Here is a 24,779-nt window from a genome sequence, read left to right as displayed (position 1 = left end):
AAGATTTATACTGATTGGCCAGGCAGAGGGACCGAGCTGGGAAGGATGTACTGCAAGTTAGAGCAATAAAGGATGGAGAGGAAATGTGTTGACTAGTGAGGAGAGTGTGTTGAGAAGGTGGAGGGAGTATTTTGAGCAGCTGATGAATGAGGAAAATCAGAGAGAGAGAAGGTTGGGCGATGTGGAGTTGGTAAAGCAGGATGTAGACAGGATTAGTAAGGAGGAAGTGAGAGCAGCGATTAAGAGGATGAAGAGTGGAAAGTCGGTTGGACCAGATCACATACCGGTAGAAGCGTGGAGATGTTTAGGAGAGATGGCAGTGGAGTTTTTGACCAGGTTGTTTAACAGGATTTTGGAAGGTGAGAAGATGCCTGAGGAATGGAGAAGTGTGCTGGTACCGATCTTTAAGCATAAAGGAGATGTGCAGTCTTGCAGTAACTACAGGGGAATTAAGTTGATCAGTCACACCATGAAGTTATGGGAAAGAGTAGTGGAAACCAGGCTGAGAGAAGAGGTGACCATCTGTGAGCAACAGTATGGTTTCAAGCCGAGGAAGAGCACCACAGATGCCTTATTTGCTTTGAGGATGTTGATGGAGAAGTATAGAGAAGGAAAGAAGGAATTGCATTGTGTATTTGTGGATTTAGAGAAAGCGTCGACAGAGTGCCAAGAGAGGAGTTGTGGTATTGTATGAGGAAGTCAGGTGTGTCAGAGAAGTATGTGAGGGTGGTGCAGGACATGTATGAGGACAGTGTGACGGCAGTGAAGTGTGCAGTAGGTACGACAGACTGGTTCAGGGTGAAGGTTGGACTGCATCAAGGATCGGCCCTGAGCCCTTTCCTGTTTGCAGTGGTGATGGACAGGTTGACGGACGAGGTCAGACAGGAGTCTCCTGGACTATGATGTTTGCGGATGATATTGTGATTTGTGGTGAGAGTAGGGAGCAGGTTGAGAAGAGCCTGGAGAGGTGGAGATATGCGCTGGAGAGAAGGGGAATGAAAGTCAGTAGGAGTAAGACAGAGTACTTGTGTGTGAATGAGAGGGAGGGCAGTGGAGTGATGCGGTTGCAGGAGAAGAGCTGGAAAAGGTGGAGGAGTTCAGGTACCTGGGGTCAACAGTGCAAAGTAATGGAGAGTGTGTTAGAAGTAAAGAAAAGAGTGCAGGCAGGGTGGAGTGGGTGGAGAAGAGTGACAGGAGTGATTTGTGATAGTAGGGTATCTGCAAGAATGAAAGGAAAGTTTATAGGACTGTGGTGAGACCTGCGATGTTGTATGGATTAGAGACAGTGGCATTGAGTAAAAAACAGGAGATTTAGCTGGAGGTAGCAGAGCTGAAGATGTTAAGGTTTTTGTTGGGAGTGACGAGGATGGACAAGATTAGAAATGAGTTTATTAGAGGGACAGCGCATGTAGGACGTTTTGGTGACAAGGTGAGGGAGGCGAGATTGAGATGGTTTGGACATGTGCAAAGGAGGGACATGAATTATATTGGTAGAAGAATGCTGAGGATGGAGCCACCAGGTAGGAGGAAAAGAGGAAGGCCAAGGAGGAGGTTTATGGATGTGGTGAGGGAAGACATGCGGGTAGTTGGTGTGAAAGAGGCAGATGTAGAGGACAGGGTGGTATGGAGACGGATGATCCGCTGTGGCGACCCCTAATGGGAGCAGTCGAAAGAAGAAGAAGAAGAACGGATATGATTTCAAATATAGCTAAGTAAAATATTTCAAACAAAAAAAGTACATAAGTAAAATAAAAAAATTGTGAAAAAGTACACAAAATAATAATTTTTTCCACCTCTGTCGACCAATATGATGCAAGAGCACAGAAAACAGGATCTAAGTGAGATTATCAAAAAAAGAAAAGCAAATTCCACTAGAAGTGAGCAGGGAAAACGAGCGAGTGAGTAGGATGTAAATGAGACGATTTAAATGCAAACCCGGCAGGCGAGACTTCTCCGTTTGAGCTTGACCCTCTTTTTTTTCAGGTCTCTCAATAGGCTGTTAGACACAAGGCTAGGAGGCAACATGCAAGCCAAGAATTGTTAGCATTGGCCAAAATCTCTACAATGCATGCTTGGGGTGGTAAAAAAAGAAGTATTTTCTGTAATAGACTTCATTTGGTCAAATTACCTACATTTCAAGAATCACATCAGCATATTAAAAGAAAACAATACAAGTTTAAGCAGTGGTTCCTGATTCGAAACCACAGAAGGTCTGAAAAAAGGTACGTCCAAAAAAAAAAAAAGCACTCCAAAATGTTTTAAACTGGCTATTATTCCGACTAAAATATAGCATATTTATCTAGATAAGCTTTTAAAAGCGTCAAGGGTTTCAAAGCGAGCATCCTCTACAGCAATTATACCATTAAGGTCACGTTAAACTCGAATCTAATCACAGTTTTTCATCAACTATTTTGTCTGTATGATGTTGAAAACCCAGCCAAATGATTAAAGAATTAAAATTCTCTCTCTTTTTTTTTGGGGCATCAACTAAAATCTGCAAATGTGTTCATCCAAAGAGACCGGCTTTTCTGATTCGTTAAATCGCTACATATTCGCGGAAAAATTGGCCACAATCAAATGATTGCTCGAGGTTAGAGCAGTCACACATCCACACCTTTGTTAGCATACATCAGTAATGCAATCAAGCCTGTGATTACAGTCATTTTCAACTCAAGCACGTGTCTGCCTGCTAACATCGAGCACAAGCGCTCGCATACACACACACACCTGTTTTGTTATCTCAGAAAAATTACATAGACTTTTAGCTTTAGAAATAGAAAAATACAGGGCCTGTAAAAAGTAGGGAGAAACAGTCTTTTTTTCATTTTCAGGACACAAGGAACATGCGTATGTCTCTCAAAAACCATAGAACACTACTTGTTTCCAAACTTTTGACATTTGACCCCCAACCCTGAAATCAATATACAGATGTATCTACACAAAGAAGTCAACTAATGTGCAGAATTTGCATAGTAAAATTCAGTGATTCTTATTGGTGCATCGCCATAAAAGTCGCATCCAGTTAAAAAAGTTTGCATTGGATAGAAGTTGGCATTTGTAACATATTTGACATCAAATTTCATTATCACTTATTATCTATTTTACCAATTAGCCCTACTTTTATTATTTAGAAGGTGATATTTTAGATCAATTTCTCCTCGCTAATCTGTTTCTCGAGCGTGTTCTCTCTGCAACGCTGCTGCTTCTTTAAAAAAATGACGTCTCACGACACTATGGAGACCGAGGAGTGTCCTGAGAGTCACATAGAATACAGATTAACATGGCAGAGGTAGAGCTGTAACTTCCTGAGGACACAAAACGAAATGAACGTCTGGTTTTTATTTCATCTTTTTTTTTTTCTCTCACTACAAAGGCGTGTTTGTGAAAGGGCCACGCGTTAGTCAGAGGGTACTTGAGTAAATTAATTTGCTTTCTGTCTGAACCAAAGAAATACTTTCTGCACTACTTTCTACAGAGCATCATATTTTTTCCATTGCATCGTACTGAATTGAATCGCATTGTGTCGAATCAAATCGAAATCGCATCAGTAGCTGCTTTATATGTATCTTTAATGTATCATAGGTTATGCGATGTGAATCTCATCTGCCTCAGTTACGTAGATGCAGTTCCCTAATCCAGATGTTACCAAAGTCTTGTTTGCGTCATTTATTGTCCTTAACTTTACCACCATTTGCATAGGTTGGCCGATGAGCCAGTACTATTTACAGCCTTATTCGTGCTCCCGAATATCTTCATTGGCAAGGTTCAATCTATATGTGTGCAACATGAATTATGAATTAAACATGAAGGTCATTGTTCTGATGAAATATACTACGCTTTCCTCCAAAGAGACATATATTTAGTTCAATAGTGCAGAGGCAAGAGTTACTGCTGATGATTGCTGATCATCCTTGATGCTGCTGATCATCCTGCTTTGGATAATTTATCAATTAATAGGCAATGAATGATGCCCGAGTGCCTGATGTAATAATCCCTGATTTGTAATAATGGGCAAACTGCAAACTGAATGTCTGGAGAGCAAACCCACACTGATTGCATACCTGATGCAGGTTCCTCCATTTCGGCACGGTTGGTGTTGACACACCGCTGTATCACAGTTTTGGATGTTTTGTCCGCGAAGCGCGTCTTCCATTACGTGAAGTTCTCTAGAGTTGACCCGAAGCTCTAGGATGCAGCCCACAAAACCAGAGACATTGCCTGTGTTGCCATGGAAGGAAGTTGATGGCACACCACCCAGGAAAGTGGGCCCAAAAACAATCTAAGAGAATGAAAAAAAAAAAGAATGTAAACATATAGAAGACAATATTTGGAAAAGGAATTGCTAAAAATACCAAGTGTGCCATTGAGTAGAGTCATGTTCTATAAAACCTCCAGGTTGTCCTGTGGAAAGTAAGGAATTTCTTTTAATTCAAGACACAGTATTGTCATTTTGATTGTTTTTAAATTACAGTACTTACAAATAGCTGACAATCATTGTCATGGGCTTTATGGAAAATATTTGCTAAATAGCTAGCAACGTAGCTAGAAACTTGTACGAATTAACATGAGCAAATAATACCATCGTTGTTCAAAAATACATTGAGTTGCCCTCCATTAGTATTGCCACCCTTATTGAATAAATGTGTGCGTCATAGTTATTGGCACCCTTTCGGTCAAACAATCTTTTTTGCTGCCTCCCTCTGCCAGGATAACAGCTTGGCAGTCTCTAATGCCTAAAGAAGTTAAAAAATGCATAGCAAAGAATTTAAAACCATTATCCAATACAGAATCTTTTCACATTTTTAGGTCTACACTGGTGGATGACTTTTCTTTTAGAATGACCAACTTGAAAGACTTTCTGACCCTAACTTCTGCAAACCTCAAACTGTAATCCTTGATATAGACACAAATCTTCTTCCAGGCTGATTCACTGATAACCAGGTTGATCTGCTTTGGGATTTGCAATGTCCCAATATTAAAACTGCTAACTATAATTAATATTGTATTGAATTCATAACAATTTCCGTTGACTGGAACTTCTTAATGATTGCCTTGATGGTGGAAATGGCATTTTTCAATGTTTTTTTTCTACAAATTTTTACTTCACAGCTACATTACTTGGTGTTACCCATTGGGATGAATGGCTAGGGGGATTTGCACCCTCTGTGACACAGGAAGTCATGGTTGATCCATTTCCTGTTTCATGTCAACCAGGTGCATTTTACACATATAAATTCATAGGGGTGCACATTATTGTGTTACACACAAATTAAATATTTGACAAAACTGCAACTGACTGATATCCATGAGAGCAGAAGTTTTTTTGTGATTTATTTTAAACAAAAGGCTAAAAATAGACACATTTTTCACATTGCTTATATTATCAAGGGACACTGTATATAACAAATCCTTTGTACAGTCAATTATATAAATAATCAAGTATGTGCACACCAAATAACTACTAAAGACTAATTTTGGAGGAATTATTACTACGGTGGAGGCACTTTTACTGAAGCCAGTGTGTACTGCATATTTCCCTCCACTCAGGAAATGGCAGATCAAATCTAATCAAGTTTCACTGGTCATATACACAACATTTACGGCATTTGGGCAGACACCTTTATCCAGAGCAACTTACATTTATCTCATTCCTACAACTTAGTAGCTGTAGGGTTAAGGGCCTTCAATCATATATCGTAGGGGATTCATTCAGTGATTCATTATCACTATAGGTTAGAGAGGTTAGTGGTGTAACGGTACATGTATTTGTACCGAACCATTTCGGCACAGGGCTTTTGATTCGGTGCACATCTGTACAGAAGGCAATCCTTTTTACTAATAAACTTGAAAACATACACAACAATGCCAAGGGTATGAAAAAGAAACTGAAGTTAGCGCAGTGTCACTGTGGCACTGTGCCGGAAAACTCAAACACTTCCACACACATCTGTATTACCGAATGGGGTCTAACAAATGTAAACCATTCAATTGAATCTTTCCATTTATTGAATTTTATTTAATTAATTAAATTGGTTTTAATTAAATTTAAATTTAAACCAATTTACTCAACTAATATAATAAAAAATGTATTGTATTAATTTCATTTATTCTATTTTATAAAAAAAATCATAAAATGTTATTTTCTATATTATTTAACAAGCAGTCATTTTATTTTATACGCCTGCACAGTATATGCATTGTACTTTGAAAATAAAACATTTTATTCTTGTGCTAAATAAATAAAACAACAAACAAGTAAATACATATATGTAAAAACAAAACAAAAAAAAAAAAACAACCTTCAAAGTAATGTAATAATTGTAATTGAATGTGTCCAAATGAGGATTAAAAAATTCCTGCAAATCTAATTGTTGAATAAAAGAATTCGTGATCATTTTAAAATAGAATATTTTTGTTAATAGAAAGAAATAAATGTCTATTGTTACTACTAGACACCAGAAGTTTAAAGGAAGCCCTCGAGCACAGAGTGTAAAGTACATTTCCATATCACTGATTTCTCACCGAAGTGTATTTTCCACTTCAAAAATCACCTGATAACATGCAGGAACTGCAAGACCACATTCCCGAAAGAAGTGAAGCTCTTCTGAAACCTGAAGTGACTTGATCATATAAGTTAAAATAAAAACAGAGGTGTTTCCATATATTTTTCCACCTGTGCTGTCATCTGAAGGCATGCAGAAGTTGAATCATTTGCTGAGCACAGACATTTCGGCTGTTGTGCTGAAAATTTGTACTCAGTGGAAAGCAATATCCTTACTTAATTAAATAAGCATACAATTCAACAGGTACAGACAGCTGAGTCAGCACCAAGCTGCTCACAATTTCATCATCAGAACAAAAGAAAGAAAGAAAGAAAGAAACAATGCAGGCAGTGCAGCACCAATATTTGTTCGTTCTAGATATAAAGAAAGAACTGATAAGTTTAGCTCTTGTTTTGGTGATGAAATACTGGGGAAATAATAATAATAATAAAAAAAAAAACAGACTGTGCATTATTATTGTAAAAAGTATATATTGATGTTAGTGGTGAAGTATTTCATTGCACTTTGCTCTGAACCCCTGACCAGATGATGAGGTCTATAAAAGCAGTAATTCTGGCTGTAACACTTGAGAGAGAAAAGAAACGGTATTTTGATTCCACTGTATGACTGCATATATGGTGGAATTGACAAAAACCTCGAACCTTGTAATTCATACAGTGTATATTATATGTATGTAATCATTTCTTTAAAAAAAAAAAATCACAGGGACTTATATGCCAGATGATCTGCTTATTAACTGTTGTTCAGTTATTTTACCAGAACTAGTTTGTGTAACTTCTTGCTATCATCTTTCCCTGCATATCGTCACTACGACTCTCATTGTAATGTCTTTACAATGTCTTTAAACGTGTACATATGTCCCGAAAACAGTACAGCCTTTAACAATGTTTTTGTACATCACATACTGATATGTAACTTCATGGTCTCTTTCATTAAGGAGGTCCAAAGATGCGCCCTGTATGTCAATTAACTTTGGATATCTTGCATGCACATCTTGTCTGTGTGATTGATATCCCCAGGCCTGTGGTGAAGAAATCAGAACAAAAACGAGGTGGTATAGTGCATCCAGTAAGCTTTCACAGCACTTCACTTTTCCCACATTTTGTTGTTACAGCCTTATTCCAAAATGAATTTAATTCATTATCTTCCTCAAAATTCTACAAACAATACCCCATAATGACAACATGAAAGAAGTTTGTTTGAAATCTTTGCAAATGTATTAGAAATAAAAAATGATAGAAATCACATGTACATACTGTAAGTATTCAGTCTTTGCCATGACACTCAAACTCGAGCTCAGATGTATCCTGTTTCCACCGATCATCCTTGAGATGTTTCTGCAACATGTTTGGAGTCCAACTGTGGTAAATTCGGTTGATGGGACATGATTTGGAAAGGCGCACACCTGTCTATATGAGGGCCCACAGTTAACAGTGCATGTAGGAGCACAAACCAAGCCATGAAGTCCAAGGAATTGTCTGTAGACCTACGAGACAGGACTGTATCGAGGCACAGATCTGGGGAACGGGACAGAACACAGTGTACACAGTGGCCGCCATCATCCGTAAATGAAAGAAGTTTGGAACCACCAGGACTCTTTCTCATCCCAAACTGAGTGAACGGGCGGGGGTGGATGGACCATAGTCAGGGAGAGGAGAATCCGAAGGTCACTCTGAAAGGGGAGAACTTTCCAGAAAAACAATCATCTCTGTAGCACTCCACTAATCAGGACTGTATGGTAAGTGGCCAGATGGAAGCCACTCCTCAATAAAAGGCACATGACAGCCCACCTGGAGTTTGCTTAAAGGAACAAAGATTGGACTCTTTGGCCTGAATGCCAAGCATCATGTCTGAAGGAAACCAGGCACCTGGCCAATACCAATACCATCATGTTTTTCAGCGGCAGAAACTGGGAGACTAGTTAGGATTGAGGGAAAGATGAATGCAGCAATGTACAGTGATGTCCTTGATGAAAACCTACTTCAGAGCGCTCTGGACCTTAGACTGGTTTATCTTCCAATATATATGGTATGGTCTGACCACTGACAAGCGGACCTTCTGCTTCTGCAACAGCACTCATGAGTCTGTTTTTTGAAGCAGCTTCTGCACCTGACGGATAGCACGAGGAATCAAATTCTTTGATGGACCCTTGTGAGGTCTGTTCCGAGTGGAACCCGTCTTGGAAAACCTCTGTATTTCCCTGAACACTGTACTTACACTGTAATTATCTTCTAATAGCCAACGCCATCTTTGTGGAGAGCAACAATTCTAAATCTCAAATCCTCAGAGTCTTTACCATGAGATCCCGTGGTCAGTTTGAGAGAATTTAACTCAAAGCACCAGATTTTAACTGCTCTAATACAAGATACACACATCTGTATGATTCTGTCAAGCAGACAAAAACATGAACATGATGAAGAGGACGTGTGGATTTGCACAAAGACACGACGTACAACTATTATAACTGAGGGTGTACTCGCTTTTGTTGCCAGTTACTTAGACAATAATGGCTGTACAGTAAAACCCTTTTGTACGAGCAACTAATAGTAAGAGCAAACGAAGATACAAGAGACCTTGCTAAAGTAAATAGAATTACCAATGAAACCAAGAAGGAAGTGGAAAAGTACGAGTGTGTTGTGCGTCTCACACTCGCAATCAACCACTACCACATGGCTATGTGTTAAATTATGTTTACCGTACGGTAATTTGCGGTGTATTTGTTTGTTAAAATAAGCTACAAATACTTTATAAGTGCAGAAATAAGCAATCGAATGAGGTTTGGAATGGATTCAATCGATTTTACATTAAATCTCTGACCGTACAAACAAATGGGCCGACATGCAATTTTCACGAACAAATTATGTTCGTCCAAAGGGGTTTTACTGTATGTTGAGTAATTTATAGTGGACAGTAAATATGTACTGCTATACAAGCTGCACAATAACTACTTTAAAATATATCTATACTATTGCCCATTGAGATGATAAACTCAAATTGTGGCTGATATGTCAGGGGTGTACTTTCTTTTTGTAAGATATGTACAGTATAGACCAAAAGTTTGGACACACCTTCTCATTCAAAGAGTTTTCTTTATTTTCATGACTATGAAAATTGTAGAGTCACACTGAAGGCATCAAGGGCTATTTGACCAAGAAGGAGAGTGATGGGGTGCTGCGCCAGATGACCTGGCCTCCACAGTCACCGGACCTGAACCCAATCGAGATGGTTTAGGGGTGAGCTGGACCGCAGAGTGAAGGCAAAAGGGCCAACAAGTGCCAAGCATCTCTCGGGGAACTCCTTTAAGACTGTTGGAAGACCATTTCAGGTGACTACCTCTTGAAGCTCATCAAGAGAATGCCAAGAGTGTGCAAAGCAGTAATCAAAGCAAAAGGTGGCTACTTTGAAGAACCTAGAATATGACATTTTTCAGTTGTTTCACACTTTTTTGTTATGTATATAATTCCACGTGTTAATTCATAGTTTTGATGCCTTCAGTGTGAATCTACAATTTTCATAGTCATGAAAATAAAGAAAACTCTTTAAATGAGAAGGTGTGTCCAAACTTTTGGTCTGTACTGTATATATACATGGAGTGCTGTTATTGGAAGGGAATCTGACAGTAACTAGGCTTCACATCGTTAATTCTTTTTCTCTAACATCACACCCAGTCATGTCATATTTCGATTACTTCATTTTAGGCTTTGTGATTATATTTATTCTTTTTTAAAATTAAGTGTTGGTCCTCATCTGGCAAACACAAGCTGCATGGGTTCCTGGTCCAGATCACCAATAAGCAAAGAACCAAGGCTGCAGTAGATATCCTGTACACACTGTATTACTATGACTTACACTAATGTGGCCATGCTTTATAATTCATAATAAATACTTCAAACCTTCACCATCGTTTGAAAAGGTGACTTGATCCTGATCGCGTCCCCACTGATGCCCTGATAATAACTGCGGAAAAGGCTGACTGCTCAAATACCAAACGGAGTTCATTTGAAATCAGTGATGGTATTGGATTTACCTCAGACGAGGGTTCAGATACATATTTCTGTGATCGATTAGCAGTTCCATTAGTCGCAGCTACTTCAATCACGCATAACCCTCCATCTCGGCTGACAGGCAACCAATATCTGAGAGAGAAGAGAATGAGAAAAGATGGGGGGATGAAAGGAGAGGAGAGATATGGAAATGAAATCAGAATATATATATATACGATTGTATGAGTGAGCCAGAAGAAGAGTGACAGGCAAAAAAAAAAGAGTGAGATTGTGAGCGGAGGTGTAAAAGGGAGGGAAATCTCATTAGAACATGGAGCATTCACAATAAATCCATTTAAGCATAAAAAACGATGCGGACTCGGCCAGGGGAGTGTGGCCTGGTAATGGAGCTGGTGTGACTTGCTGACTCGCTCGGCGCTTCAAAACCCTCGCCGTCACACTGCATCAACTCGGCATCAGAGTCGAATCATCCTCAATTACCCTTTCCCTTCCATCAACATTACCACAGTACAGCCTGCACTTATTTATGCAGGGCTGTTTGTAGACTTATATATTTATTTATATTCCTCAGCCAGTTGGACGCCATTAACAGGTCTCCTGCTGGCAACAATGGGCTTTTTTATGTTAATTCATTTAATGTGCTGCCACAAGGTGTAAATGATATAAGGCATGAGTTTTTTTTTCTTTCTTTTTTTCAAAAGATCTGAAACGTTAGATTTTTATTGACTAGAAAAAAATGAGTGATCTTTAAAAACTTTTTTCTTTTTTTAATTTAGAAAGAAAGAAAATAAAGCAGCAAGAATGGAAGAAAGGGGAAAGAAAGGAAGCCAGAATGGAATAAATAAATAAAGGAAGGGAGGAAGAAAGGAAGAAAAGGGAAAGAAGGAAAGAAGAAAGAAATAAAAAAGATAAAAGGAAGAATTTAAGAAAAGAAGGAAGCAAGTAAGAAGGAAAGAAAGAAAGAGAATGAAAATAAAGCAGCAAGAATGGGGAAAGGAAGAAAGGAAGGAAGCCAGAAAGGAATAAAGAAATAAAGGAAGGAGGAAGAAAATGGAAAGAAATAAAAAGGAAGAAAGAAAGAAAAATGAAAGAAAGAAAGAAAGCCAGGCAGGAATTAAGGAAGGAAGAAAAATGACAAAGAATAAAAGAAAGGAAGGATGCCAGACAGGAAAAAGAGGGAAGTAAGAAAAGAAAGAAAGAAAGAGAAAAATAATAAAAGTAAGGAAGGAAGCCAGACAGGAAGGAAGGAAGGAAGGAAGGAAGAAAAACTGACAGAAAGAATAAAAGAAAGGAAGGATGCCAGACAGGAAAAAGAAAGAAGTAAGAAAAGAAAGAAAGAAAGAAAGAAAGAAAGAAAACTAAGAAAGACAGAAAAGAAATAAAAGTAAGGAAGGAAGCCAGACAGGAAGAAAGGAAGGAAGGAAGCCAGACAGGAAGGAAGGAAGGAAGGAAGCCAGACAGGACGGAAGGAAGGAATTCCATTTTCAGGATATTTACATTTATGGCATTTGGTAGACGTCCTGCTCCAGAGCGACTTACAATAACCTGCTCATACTGAGGAGTTGAGGGGTTAAGGTCCTTGCTCAGGGGTCCAGCAGTGGCAGATTAGTGGTGCTGGGATTTGAACTCACAACCTTCTGATCAGAAACCCAACATCTTAAGCACTAAGCTTCAACTTCCCGTGGCTCTAAAGATGATTCTGATTTGGATGCTAGACGCATTACGTTTAGTAGCATTGGAAAAGCCACACACACACACACACACTAAAGCAGTTACTGTTTTTTTCCATGCACTCGTTATTTTTTCAGCCTGTTATTGATTGCACATATTCCACTGTGCTCATGCGCTTCACCATGTCTACGGTGTTTCACTGCTGGGTTTGTGTACTGTATTCTGTGCTGCGGGGGCGGATTCCTGCAGGCTACCATCGCTCTTTTGAAACGTCAAAGGATGACTTGCTCAGCGTCATTTGAAAAATGAAGGTGCGGGTTTGATGCGAATGCAATCAAAGCTATCGTCACGGAGATCTGATGCAAAAAAAAACAAAACAAAAAAAACAGCATTTAAACATTGGTTGCCTCCCCCAAACACAATATTTCCTTGATTTATTCCCACAAATTTATACATGATATCAGTATTTTATTACATTTTTCCAAGGCGTGTACAGTTTGCTCATGTTCCCAGGGTCTAGAAAACCAGAGATGGACTGGATCATAATCAGACGACACGTGTTTGGCATGTACGACTTCGGTGATGTGCATCTCCGTAACGGAAGCTGATTCGATTCGCATCTTGATACATAGCCAATGATACGATACATTAAAGATTACGATGCGGTGTGATCCGATTCGACGATGCAATTCGATACAATGGAAAAAAATCTGATGCTCTGCAATTCAGTATTTTTCATTTTCCAAAAAGCAAAAAAAAAGAAAGAAAGAAATAAGGAAAGAAAGAAAGAAAGAAATAAGGAAAGAAAGAAAGAAAGAAAGAAAGAAATGATGGAAGGAAGGAAGAAAGAAAGAAAGAAGAAAGAAAGAAAGAAAGAAAGAAAGAAAGAAAGAAAAGTAAGAAACGAAGGCAGGAAGAAAGAAAGAAAGAAAGAAAGAAAGAAAGAAAGAAAGAAAGAAAGAAAGAAAGAAAGAAAGAAAGAAGGCAGGAAGAAAGAAAGAAAGAAAGAAAGAAAGAAAGAAAGAAAGAAAGAAAGAAAGAAATGAAGGCAGGAAGAAATAAATACATAAATAAAGAAAAGAAAGAAAGAAAGAAAAGTAAGAAACAAAGGCAGGAAGAAAGAAAGAAAAGAAAGAAAGAAAGAAAGAAAGAAGAAACGATGGCAGAAAGAAAGAAAGAAAGAAAGAAAGAAAAGAAAGAAAGAAAGAAAGAAAGAAAGAAACGAAGGCAGGAAGAAAGAAAGAAAGAAAGAAAGAAAGAAGAAAGAAAGAAAGAAAGAAAGAAAGAAAGAAAGAAACGAAGGCAGAAGAAAGAAAGAAAGAAAGAAAGAAAGAAAGAAATAAGGAAAGAAAGAAAGAAAGAAAGAAAGAAAGCCAGACAAGGACAATGAAAGGAAGGAAGGAAGAAAGAAAAAGAAAGAAAGAAAGAAAGAAAAGTAAGAAACGATGGCAGAAAGAAAGAAAGAAAAGTAAGAAACGATGGCAGAAAGAAAGAAAGAAAGAAAGAAAGAAAGAAAGAAACGAAGGCAGGAAGAAAGAAAGAAAGAAAGAAAGAAAGAAAGAAAGAAAGAAAGAAAGAAAGAAAGAAAGAAAGAAGGCAGGAAGAAAGAAAGAAAGAAAGAAAGAAAGAAAGAAGAAAGAAAGAAAGAAAGAAAGAAAGAAAGAAAGAAAGAAAGAAAGAAAGAAAGAAAGAAAGAAAGAAAGAAAGAAAGAAAGCCAGACAAGGACAATGAAAGGAAGGAAGGAAGAAAGAAAAAAAGAAAGGAGATTCCCTAGTCTCCAGTAAATGCCATTAATCCAAAATAGCCGAAAGAAAAGAAACAAACAAAGAAAGAAAAAATTGAAGAAACCAAGAAATGAAGGAAGAAAGAAAGAAAGATGGAAAGAAATGAAGGATAAAAGAAATGGATAGAAAAACATTAAGGAATGAAGAAAGTAAGAAATAAGGGAAGAAAGAAAGAAACGAAAGAAAGAAACAAAGGAAGGAAAAAAGCCAGACAGGAAAAAAGAAAGAAAGAAAGAAAGAAAGACGATGCGCACTTTCGAAACGATGAATCTTTCCCTCCCTAGTCTACAGTAAATGGCATTTAGATCATCAATCCAAAATTTCTGTCTCACAGGGAAAAGAAGCTTCCAGAACTTCATTGATCACAGCTTTAGTTCATTTAATTGAATAAAAAAAAAAAAGTAATTTTCTGTGTAAATATTGTAATAGTTTTTGTATGGGGTATGTAAAGTACATACACAATAATGTCTGCTACACTACTGTATATAGTGGGAAATTTCCTGCCCTAAATGAGTCATTACATGACTTATTATATAGTTTAATAGAGGAATCTTGACTATTTCTGCAGAAGTCTCGCAATGGGATTAGAAAGAAAAATAAATAAATAAATAAAAAACAAGAACAAGGTTACACGAGTTTTCAACGGAGCGTTGTACCCTAGAAAGCAAAAAAAAGCAAAAAAACAAAAGAAGGAAAAAAAAAAAAAAAAACAGAAAACCACAAGGTCCTGATTTAGCATTGTTCAAAATACCCCGCCGTTCCTCATTGTAGCACAACTGTCAGCGTTCCCAAAATAAGCATCCTCCTTTTCCCATATGGGAGCTTCTCATGGCTGTTTCTCTAAAGCAACAAACAGGAAGGGGAGACAAAAAAAAAGAAAGAAAGAAATTACAATTGGCTAACGACCAGATGCGAGCAATCAGACCGATTGCCCTTGCGCTAATTTGAATCAGTCTTGCAGGACACCTCCATGCAGGCAATCACTGCCCTTCAACTTCAGGTAGCGCTAATTACGAGGCGAGGCGAGTTATGAAACTCGTTCTGCATACAGAGCGACGCATTAACACCCAGGAAGGCCTGCGAGCAGGAAATGCAAACCGATAGGACGGGGGATTAGACGTGTTTCAGGTTATGAGACTTGATTGCGGGCCATTTTACGATCCTATTATAAAAACTCTAATAAAGACTCGAATGCTGCGATCTGTAATAAAGTGATGCTTATCTTAATTACGGAATGATAATTACGTTACAGATATCGTACTGCTGTTTATATTAAGAAGCCGCGGCACAGGGACGAGATCGGAATGTAAAACGCTCCGGGTTCGGTTTTACCGCAGGAACGCTGCCCTGTACTGTATCGACTGATCTGCCATGTGCAGGCTGTAATAACTGGCTGAGAAAAGCAGGAAGAAAAAGAAGGAAGGAAGAAAGAAATGAAAGAAAAAGAGACACTGGAGAAAAGCAAGCAAAAGAAATAAAGATGAAAAGAAAGACACCAAAGAAAGAAAGAGAAAGGAGAGATTAAACGGAAGAAAGAAAGAAAAGAAAGGGTGAAAGGAAGGAATACATTTAGAAGAAGCAAAAAAAAAACCTAATAAACATAAGAAAAGAAAGACCAAAAAATGAAAGAGAAAAGCAAAAAAGGGAGAAAGAAAAAGAAAGAAAGAATGGAAGGAAGGAAGAAAGGTGGAAGGAAGAAAGAGAGGAAAGAAAGAAAGAAATACATTTAGTAGAAGCAAAAATAAACCCTAATAAATAAAAATAGGAAAAGAAAGACCCCAAAATATTTTGGAGAAAAGCAAAAGAAGAAAGAAGAGAAAGTAAATAAAAGAAAGAAAGAAAAAGAAAGAAAGGATGGAAGAAAGGAAGAAAGGGAAAGAAAGCAAGCAAGAAAGAAAAAGTAAAAAGAAAGAAAGGATGGAATACATTTAGTAGAAGCAAAAATAAAAAGACAAGAAAAAAGACCCAAAAAGTGAAAGAGAAAAGCAAAAGGAGAAAGAAGAGAAAGTAAAAGGAAGGTAAAAGAAAAAAGGATGGAAGGAAGAAAGGAAGAAAAGTGGAAGGAAGAAAAAGAAGAAAGAAAAAAATTTAGGAGAAGTAAAGAAAAAAAAGATAAAAAGACCCAAGAAAGAGAAAGAAAAAGAGAAATGTGAGCCTCTGATTGAAGCTTGAAAAAAAATAGTGAGAAATCCGGAAAAAAAAACCTGTTAGACATTAAAAAGAAAGAAAAAGGTATGGAAAAGGGAAATCGAGAAAAAAAAGAGTGCATGTGATGAACATTCTATTATTGTACTTGAATGGAAAAAATCTTAATGTTTTTGTAAATGCGATCAAACCCCCTAAAAAAGTATCAAGCCTTTAATTCTTGATGAACTGATGATTGAAATGTAGCTTCAAATAAGGAGGAGAAGAAACAGCATGAGGGAAAAGAAGGTTACAGTGAAAGGATTATAAGCAGTCTGATGATCACTTCATGTTCTGCTTCGGTTTCCTGAGCAGGACCAAAGATTCCGTGTTCAAATTTCATTATAGGAGCGAAATATAATTAAGCATAGTTTTTCCTTCTGCTGCTCAGAAAAAGCAGCTCATCCCGACTTCCTGCTCCGCCTGAGTGCAGCAGGAAACTGATGGCTTGAAAGTAGGTAACGAAGCCAGACAGGGAGGAATGAAGGAAGAAAGAACTGAAGGAATGAAGAGAGAAAGAAATAGAAAGAAAGAAGAAAGAAAGAAAGAAAGAAAGAAAGAAAGAAAGAAACAAACTCAGACAGGGAGGAAGGAAGGAAGAAAAGAAAGAACTGAAGGAATGAAGTAGAAAAAAAGCCAGACAGATGGTAAGAAAGAAAGAAAGAAAGAAAGAAAGAAAGAAAGAAAGAAAGAGGAAGGAAGTGATACAGGTAGGAAGGAATAAAGAAATAGATGAGAGAATGAAAGAAAGAAAGAAAGAAAGAAAGAGGTAGAAAGTCAGACAGGAGAAGGGAATGAAGAAAGGAAGGAAGAAGAAAGAAAGAGATAAGAGAAAAAAAAGAAAAAAGTAAAAAATAAAAGAGCCAGACAGGAGGAAGGAAGAAGAGAAGAAAAAAAAGAACTGAAGGAAGGAAAAAGAAAGACAGACAGGAAGGATGATAATGAAAACAGAAAAGAAAGAAAGAAAGAAAGACAAAAAGAAAGACAAAACGAAGCCAGACAAGAAAGAAAGAAAGAAAGAAAGAAAGAAAGAAAGAAAGAAAATAACAAAGCCAGACAAGGAGGAAGAAAGAAAGAAAAAGAAAGAATGAAAGCCAGACAGAAAGGATAGAAGGAAAATAGAAAGAAAGAAGAAAGGGAAGAAGAAAGAAAGAAAGATAGAAATAAAGGAAGATAAATACACAACGCAATAAATCCAGTGTGTAAAACACTAAAAGCTCTTCTGTATTACGATCGGGCCAAAAAAAAAAATATGTCAAAAATTCTTCATCCCTTCTCGGTTGTAACTTATTCATCACGTCATCTGAAATCAAAAGCAGCTTCTTGAGCTCAGCGGGATGAGATGTGCACTTAAATTATTCACCTTCCAGTGCTGCCTTTCTTTCTTTTTTCCTTTCCTTTTTCCTCCACTTCCCCCCTTTTTTTTGCCTCACTTCAGATCTATTGCTGAATTAAGAATGAAGTCAAAAAGAGGAACTTTTACATCCGACTCATTGACTGATTGATTGATTTTAAACCGCACCGGTACTAATGGATCCGGTGATCTACTATTTTCTGGTAAACTGTTACTCGAGTAGCTTCTCTCCAATACGACGATCCTGTCTCGAGGATCTCTGTTAGCGTGCCGTTTGCAGGCTGGAAGAAAAAGAAAAGGAAAAAAAGGAAAGCATGTGAACCTGAGCTCAGATCTGATGCAACGTGATGACATCTCGAACGTACACAGGGCGCCTCGCGTGGAAAAGAAGAAGAAGAAGAAGAAAAAAAAAAAAAAAAAGACACGTGCGATTGGGTTTGTGTTACAATGCACATTTCAACAAAGGCTGCACTGAACTGGGGATGGAGGGGTGGATTGGGGGATGATGAGCAAAGATAAAATCCCGGAGAGATCGTGTGGAAGGTGTCAAGAGCTGGCAACAGATGGCAGTAAAACATCATACTGTGGAGGCTTCAAAGTAAAGTGCACACACACACACACAACGCAGCTTTAGTGGTGGGTGTAAAGAAGGAGAAAAAGGAGGAAGGGGGAAAAAATAAATAAAAAATGACGCGACAACAATAGCGAAAATGAAAGGGACTTCTTTTTTTATATCGCAATCCCAATTCCTGCAGTATTGGCACAATGTCAGCCGAAAGCTTGAATCTGGAGGAAACCGTGATCTTCTGGAAGCACCACTTTCAATAAACCCATGCAGACACTTAAGGACACATTTGTGTCTGGCTGCCTAGAAATGGATTCGAAATAGGTCAAGCCTTTTAGATACTTCCACTAGTTTTTACCCACCGTAACATGAATCCTGAGCCGTCCAGGAAGCTAGGAAGCTAGGAACCCCCCCCCCCCACCTCCACCACCTGCTGCTCCTCATTGTCCCGCGTTTTTTCGAACCACTTCGAATGCGGTGCCTTAATGCAGCCTCCCTACCATGTGGGAGAGAAAACAGCATCCTCTGTAGATTTGTTCTCGTTTCGATCGCTCCCCTTCATCGACGAGTTCACGTGGAGCCTACGCTTCGCCGTGGTTACAGATCAAGCTCGTTTCCCTTGGTCACACTCCTCCTGTTCAGCTTAATATGCTTATTAATTCCATTCCACTTCTCTTTTTTTGCCTTTGCCTCTTCTTTTAATAGCAGACCCGGTCACGCCAGAGCTGCACACGAATCCCAGTGCAGATTCATGATGAGGCTTTTGTGAATAATAGCATAGAGAATATTTGCGCAAACAACCAGGGAGAGAAAATAAATGATGGATGCATGAATATTTTTTTCTATTTGATTGTCTACTGATTTATTGAGCTGATTTACTCCATGATCTGGCCGAGACGAGATGAAGAGGAAAAGAGTTAAAAGGGATCCATATCCTCATCTGGGTGACACCGAAAAGGGTGATTCAAACTTATACTGTAGTCATTTACTAAAAAAGAAAGAAAGGAACAAAAAGAAAGAAATGAAGCCAGAAAGAAAGAAAGAAAAAAATTAAGCCAGAAATAAAGAAATGAAGCCAGAAAGAAAGAAAAAAATAGAAAGAAAAAAAGCAATGAAGCCAGAAGAAATCAAGAAAGAAGGAAAGAAAGAAATGAAGCAAGCAAGAAAGAAAGACAAAGAAATGAAGGCAGAAAGGAAAAAGAAAAAGATTTAACCGCAGAAAAAAGAAGGAAGGAGAAATAAAGAAATGAAGCCAGAATGAAAAAGAAAGAAATAAATGAAGCCAGAAGGAATCAAGAAAGGAGAAAAGAAAGAAAAGAAATGAAGGCAGAAAGGAAAAAGAAAAAATAAGCTAGCAGAAAACAAGAAGGAAGAATGAATCAAGAAAGAAGAAAGAAAGAAAAGAAATGAAGGCAGAAAGGAAAAAGAAAAAATAAGCCAGCAGGAAACAAGAAGGAAGAAGAAAGAAAGAATTGAAGCCAGAATTTAAAAAGAAAAAAGAAATGAAACCAGAAGGAATCAAGAAAGAGGAAAAGAAAGAAACGAAGCCAGGAAGAAAGAAATGAAGACAGATAAAAAGAAAAAAGAAAGAAATGAAGCCAGAAGGAATCAAGAAAAAGGAAAGAAAGGAGGGCCTGAAAGAAAAAAGAAAAAATAAGCCAGCAGAAAGAATTAAGGAAGGAAGAAAAAAAAGAAAAGACGCCACAAAGAAAGAAAGAAAAAAAGAAAGAAAGAAAGAAAGAAAGAAAAAAAGCCACGCAGGGAGGAAAGAAAGAAAGAGAAAATGATCAGATGATTAGAACTTATACTATACTCTTTGTATAATTGTATATGTAACTTTGTAACTGTCAGTTGTACTATGAAGTTAAACAGTGTGCTCTCTGTCCATCCAATTCGAGGACGCGAAATGCCGCTGTGTGTGGACGCCTTTTGTCCTTGGAGTGTCCCAAATCCCAGACTGATTGGTTGAAGCGACGGCTTCAAGCAACGTAGAGTTTGATCCCGGGAGCACATGAAGTTATGGCTGAAATGAGCTCTAAACTCCAGTGTACTCCAATTTCCTGAGAGAAACGCAATGAAATGAAGGGAACGGATTATTGGGAATAATTGGAGACATTCATGGACAAAACTAGATTAACTTAAGCCACTGGTTCACTGATTGAACTGATGACCTGCAAATGGACAACCAAGATATTGGAGTATAAAGCAGTGATCAAACAATAGGTTTTAAGTATAAAGCACCTGCTTGACTGTGCGCCCTCATCCCCCCATACACAGGATGGTTTATCCTTCTTTATATGGAATGCAAAGCCAATCTGTAAAGTCTCAACGTCATTCCCAGTGGTTGTATGTAGACTTTCACAAGTATTTAAGTGAATGTACTTCATTAATGTTAGTCATTTTTGTGCTACTTTCCAGTTTTACTGAGTATCAAAGATATTAGCAACTTTGACTCCACTGCATTTATGATTCATTATATGTACTTTTTACGCCATTATATTTTACGCCGCCGTTGAAGACGTCATTACCGCTCCCCTTCCCGCACCTTCTGCCTGCGAGCGACTCTTTTAGCACCGCTGGCATCATTTTCAGTCCAACAAGCGCTCGGATCAATTAGGTTCCCTGGTGGTCTAGTGGTTAGGATGTGGCGCTTTCAACGCTGTGCCCGGGTTTGATCCCCGGTCAGGGAACCAACCCCAGCCATTAGGGTTGCACAAGCCTTAGTGCCCCTCAACCCCGGATACATGGGGAGGGTTGCGTTAGGAAGGGCATCCAGCGTAAAAACATGTGCCAAATCAAACATGCGGATGGTCCGCTGTGGCGACCCCTAACAGGAGAAGCCGAAAGAAGATCAATTCAGAAAAACGTTGAGAACCAGCCTTTTGAATAAAAACACCGGCCCTCTCCGAGACCGGCATCAAATCCCAGTCAACTCGGAATAATGGGTTTTATTCGTTTAATCTAATATGACTCATTTAAATTGTATTTGTCCATTGACCACAATGTTCTTCTACTTTGTGACATGATCCTGTAATTGCATTTGTTCACTGAAGATCCCTTTTTGAAAGATTCCTTCACTAGGCATCTTTGACTCAACATAAATCAGTTATCTATACTTTTACTGAAGGATGATTTTCAGATACTCTTTACACCTCTGGACATTACTTACATACACAATTCTTACATTCTGTCAAGCTGCTTTGAGACAATGTCAATTGCGCGTAACGTACACGCATTCTTCCTACTTCTACCCAGGTTACCCGTTTTTTTATTTATTTTCTTTTTTTTACAAGCCTATATACAATGTTTACAGCTTCCCTTCCAGTTCATTCCAGTTACAGCAGAGAAGACACCACTAACAAAACAGTTTATTGCTCATAGGCTGTCATGCATATATTAGGTTTGCCTTTAGCATGTAGTAAAGTATGTTTATTAGGAAATCGCTTTTTTTAAAGGCATTGAGCCGCGCAATCCCGGGTTTATACAACGGACGGCTTTATAGATCGAACACAATTCAAATATAATCAGGGGCGTACTTTTATTTCCTGCATTTATTGTATGTACATGGCATACAATGACATGAAGTACAGCGGAGCAAATAAGTATTTGATACACTGCCGATTTTTCCCCACTTACAAAGGACGGAGAGATCTGTGGTTTTCATAGGTACACCTCAACTGTGAGAGACAGAATCTAAAAACTATCCAGAAAATCACATTGTATGATTTTTAAACAATTCAATAAGTATTTGATACAATAGAAAAAAAGAACTTTTGGTACAGAAACCTTTGTGTACAATTACAGAGGTCAGATGTTTCCTGTAGTTCTTGACAAGGTTTGCATAAACTGTAGCAGGGATTTTGGCCCACTCCTCCATACAGGTCTTCTCCAGATCCTTCAGGTTTTGGGGCTGTCACTGAGCAACACGAAGTTTCAGGTCCCTCCATAGATGCTTCTTACGGAGCCACTCCTTAGTTGCCCTGGCCGTGGGCTGGGGTTTGGGGTGATTGTCATGCTGGAAGACCTAGCCACGACCCATCTTTAATGCTCTAACTGAGGGAAGGAGGTTGTTGCCCAAAATCTCGCGATACATGCCCCCATCCATCCACCCCTCTATACGATGCAGTCGTCCTGTCCCTTTGCGGAAAAGCACCCCCAAAGCAAGATGTTTCCACCCTCATGCTTCACGGTTGGGATGGTGTTCTTGGGATTGTACTCATCCTTCTTCTTCCTTCAAACACGGCGAGTGGAGTTTATAACAAAAAGTTCTATTTTGGTCTCATCTGACCACATGACCTTCTCTCATGCCTCCTCTGGATCAACCAGATGGTCTTTGGCAAACTTCAGACGGGCCCAGACATGTGCTGGCTTCAGCAGGTGGACCTTGCTTGTGCTGCAGGATTTTAATCCATGATGATTTAGTGTGTTACTAATGGTAATCGTTGAGACTGTGGTCCCAGCTCTCTTCAGGTCATTGACCAGGTCCTTCCGTGTAGTTCTAGGCGGATCTCTCACCTTTCTCCGGATCAGAGGTAAGATCTTGCATGGAGCCCCAGTCCGAGGGAGACTGACAGTCATTGTGAATTTCTTCCATTTTCGAATAATTGCGCCAATATTTGTTCTTTCCAAGCTGTTTGCCTATTGTCCTGTAGCCCATCCCAGCCTTGTGCAGGTCTACAATTATTTTGTCCCTAGTGTCCTTAGATAGCTTTTTGGTCTTCCCCATAGTGGAGAGTTTAGAGTTCCATTAATTGAGTGTTTGGACAATAGGATGGTTTCTTAAAGACAAACTAACAGGTCTGTAAGACACAGAATTCTTGCTGGTTGGTAGGTGATCAAATACTTATTTTATGCAATAAAATGGAAATTAATTATTTAAAAACTCATACAATTTGATTTATTTTTTAGATTCTGTCTCGCTCAGTTGTACGTACGATAAAAATTACAGATCTCTCGTTCATGTGTAGGAAAACTTGAAAAATCGACAGTGTATTAAATACTTATTTGCCCCACTGTATATACGATATAAGAGGGAGGTGGTAGCGCATTCGCATTTACAGCTTTCGGTAGACGTACAGTTATTTCAGTTATTCAACTGCTGAGCAATTGCGAGCCTTGCTTGAGAACAACAGCTTGGCGGTGCTGGGATTTAAACCCATGACCTGCTGACGATTAAGTGCAACATCTTATCCATGGAACTACCACTTCGACTCAATGGGTAGCTCAGTGGTTATGGCTCTGTTTTACTGTCAGGGCCTTAAGTCTCTGTGTTGCCAAGCTGCCACTCTTATAGTTATCTGTTAATTATATTATACCGTTTTTATTCGATAAAACTTTTGAAAGTACTTGCTGTTTCTTCAATCAGAATATGTATGAAAAATGCAATCTTTCCAGTAAAACAGTCAAAAATAAATACATTTGGGATGGTAAGACACTGATTCGCATTGGTGGATGTATTGACAGCGTGACGCATTGGTAAAAAACGATTTATTTACAGTACTATATTTTTATTATTTAGAAAGTGACCAATAATTTTGAACTAATATTTGGTATGTAGATTGATTTCTACTCGCTAAACTGTTTCTCGAGCTCGTTCTCTCAGCACCGCTGCTGCTACACGAATATGACGTATCGGAACGCTACGGAGACCGAGTCGTGTCCTGAGATTCACCTAGAATACAGATTAACATGGCAGAGGTAGAGCTGCATCGTTCTGGAGACAGAACAGGAAAAGAACATCTGGGTTTATTTCCTCTTTTTCACGTCGGCTTCAGTTATGGAGACCCACATCCCTAATATATACTGTGTATGACAATATCTGTTTAAAAAATAAATAAATAAATTCACAGTTTCAATGATTGTCATGCAAATTAAAGAGAGAAAATGCTTTTTACTTGTCACATGTACATTACAGCAATATAGTGAAATTCTTTCTTTGTAAAACTCAGCGCCAGGTCAGACATGTTACAGCGCCCCCTGGAGCACAGAGGGTTAAGGGACTTCCTCAAGGGCCCTAGAATGGCAGCTTGGTGATACTGGGGCTTAAACCTTCCCCAACCTTCCAACCAGTGACCTAGACCATTAACCACAGAGCTACCACCTCCCCCGAATTTTTTTATATAACGCTATACCGTTTAAGATTCACTCATTCAATGCAGTGGGGAAAAAAAAACATTAATGCGCCGAAGGCTGTAAAACGAACAGCCGTCAATTTGCATTTGTTTTCGGTGGGTTTGTTTACAAGGTTTCATATGTTACATGCGCGAAGACAAAAACACCGCACAGAAAAAACTAGCGCCGAAATGCCAGCGTGGCAGCTCAATTACTGAATGATTATGTTCTGAAACTCAGCAAGACTTTCTGTAATAAAATGCTGATCCCACTCCGTGCTGAAGACGAGTCTAAAGCTGGTTTTTGAAGTGCAATTACAGCAATCCGTTTCAGATGAATACTTCCCCAGTAAGAGATGATCCCAATAAAACCTTGGCCAATGTCAGTAACAGACTGCGCGGTAATGTGCGTTCATCGCGTCAGATTTCACGATGAAGATCCTCTCACGAAAGACATGCGCCCACATAAAATTACTACTTTCTGTTCAGATCACAACCAAAAAATTGCCATCACCATATATGGAGCTAGCCTTTGAATTTCAC

The 24,779-nt window shown here is 38.6% G+C and overlaps 1 protein-coding gene and 1 non-coding gene across 10 annotated transcripts in view; one reads left to right on the top strand and one right to left on the bottom strand.

Annotated features, from left to right (window-relative positions):
- eys (eyes shut homolog) overlaps window positions 1-24,779 on the bottom strand; it is a 400,588-nt gene that overhangs the window by 51,425 nt on the left and 324,384 nt on the right. For all 9 annotated transcript variants that reach the window (XR_006924828.1, XM_046842744.1, XM_046842742.1 and 6 more), the window contains 2 exons: window positions 10,591-10,699; window positions 4,062-4,279 (listed from right to left, as the gene is read on the bottom strand). Coding sequence is in view for 8 of the 9 variants with exons in the window: in XM_046842744.1 (XP_046698700.1) it covers window positions 4,062-4,279; window positions 10,591-10,699 (327 nt within the window). In the remaining variant the exon portion in view is untranslated. The remainder of the gene's footprint in view (window positions 1-4,061; window positions 4,280-10,590; window positions 10,700-24,779) is intronic.
- trnae-uuc lies at window positions 20,746-20,816 on the top strand. The gene has a single exon. It is a non-coding gene; the product is annotated as a tRNA-Glu (tRNA).

This window comes from Silurus meridionalis, chromosome 28 (genome assembly GCF_014805685.1).
Source record: "Silurus meridionalis isolate SWU-2019-XX chromosome 28, ASM1480568v1, whole genome shotgun sequence".
Taxonomy (NCBI): Eukaryota; Metazoa; Chordata; class Actinopteri; order Siluriformes; family Siluridae; genus Silurus; species Silurus meridionalis.
Note: the sequence above shows the minus strand (reverse complement) of the source record. Positions and strands in the feature narration are given on the sequence as shown.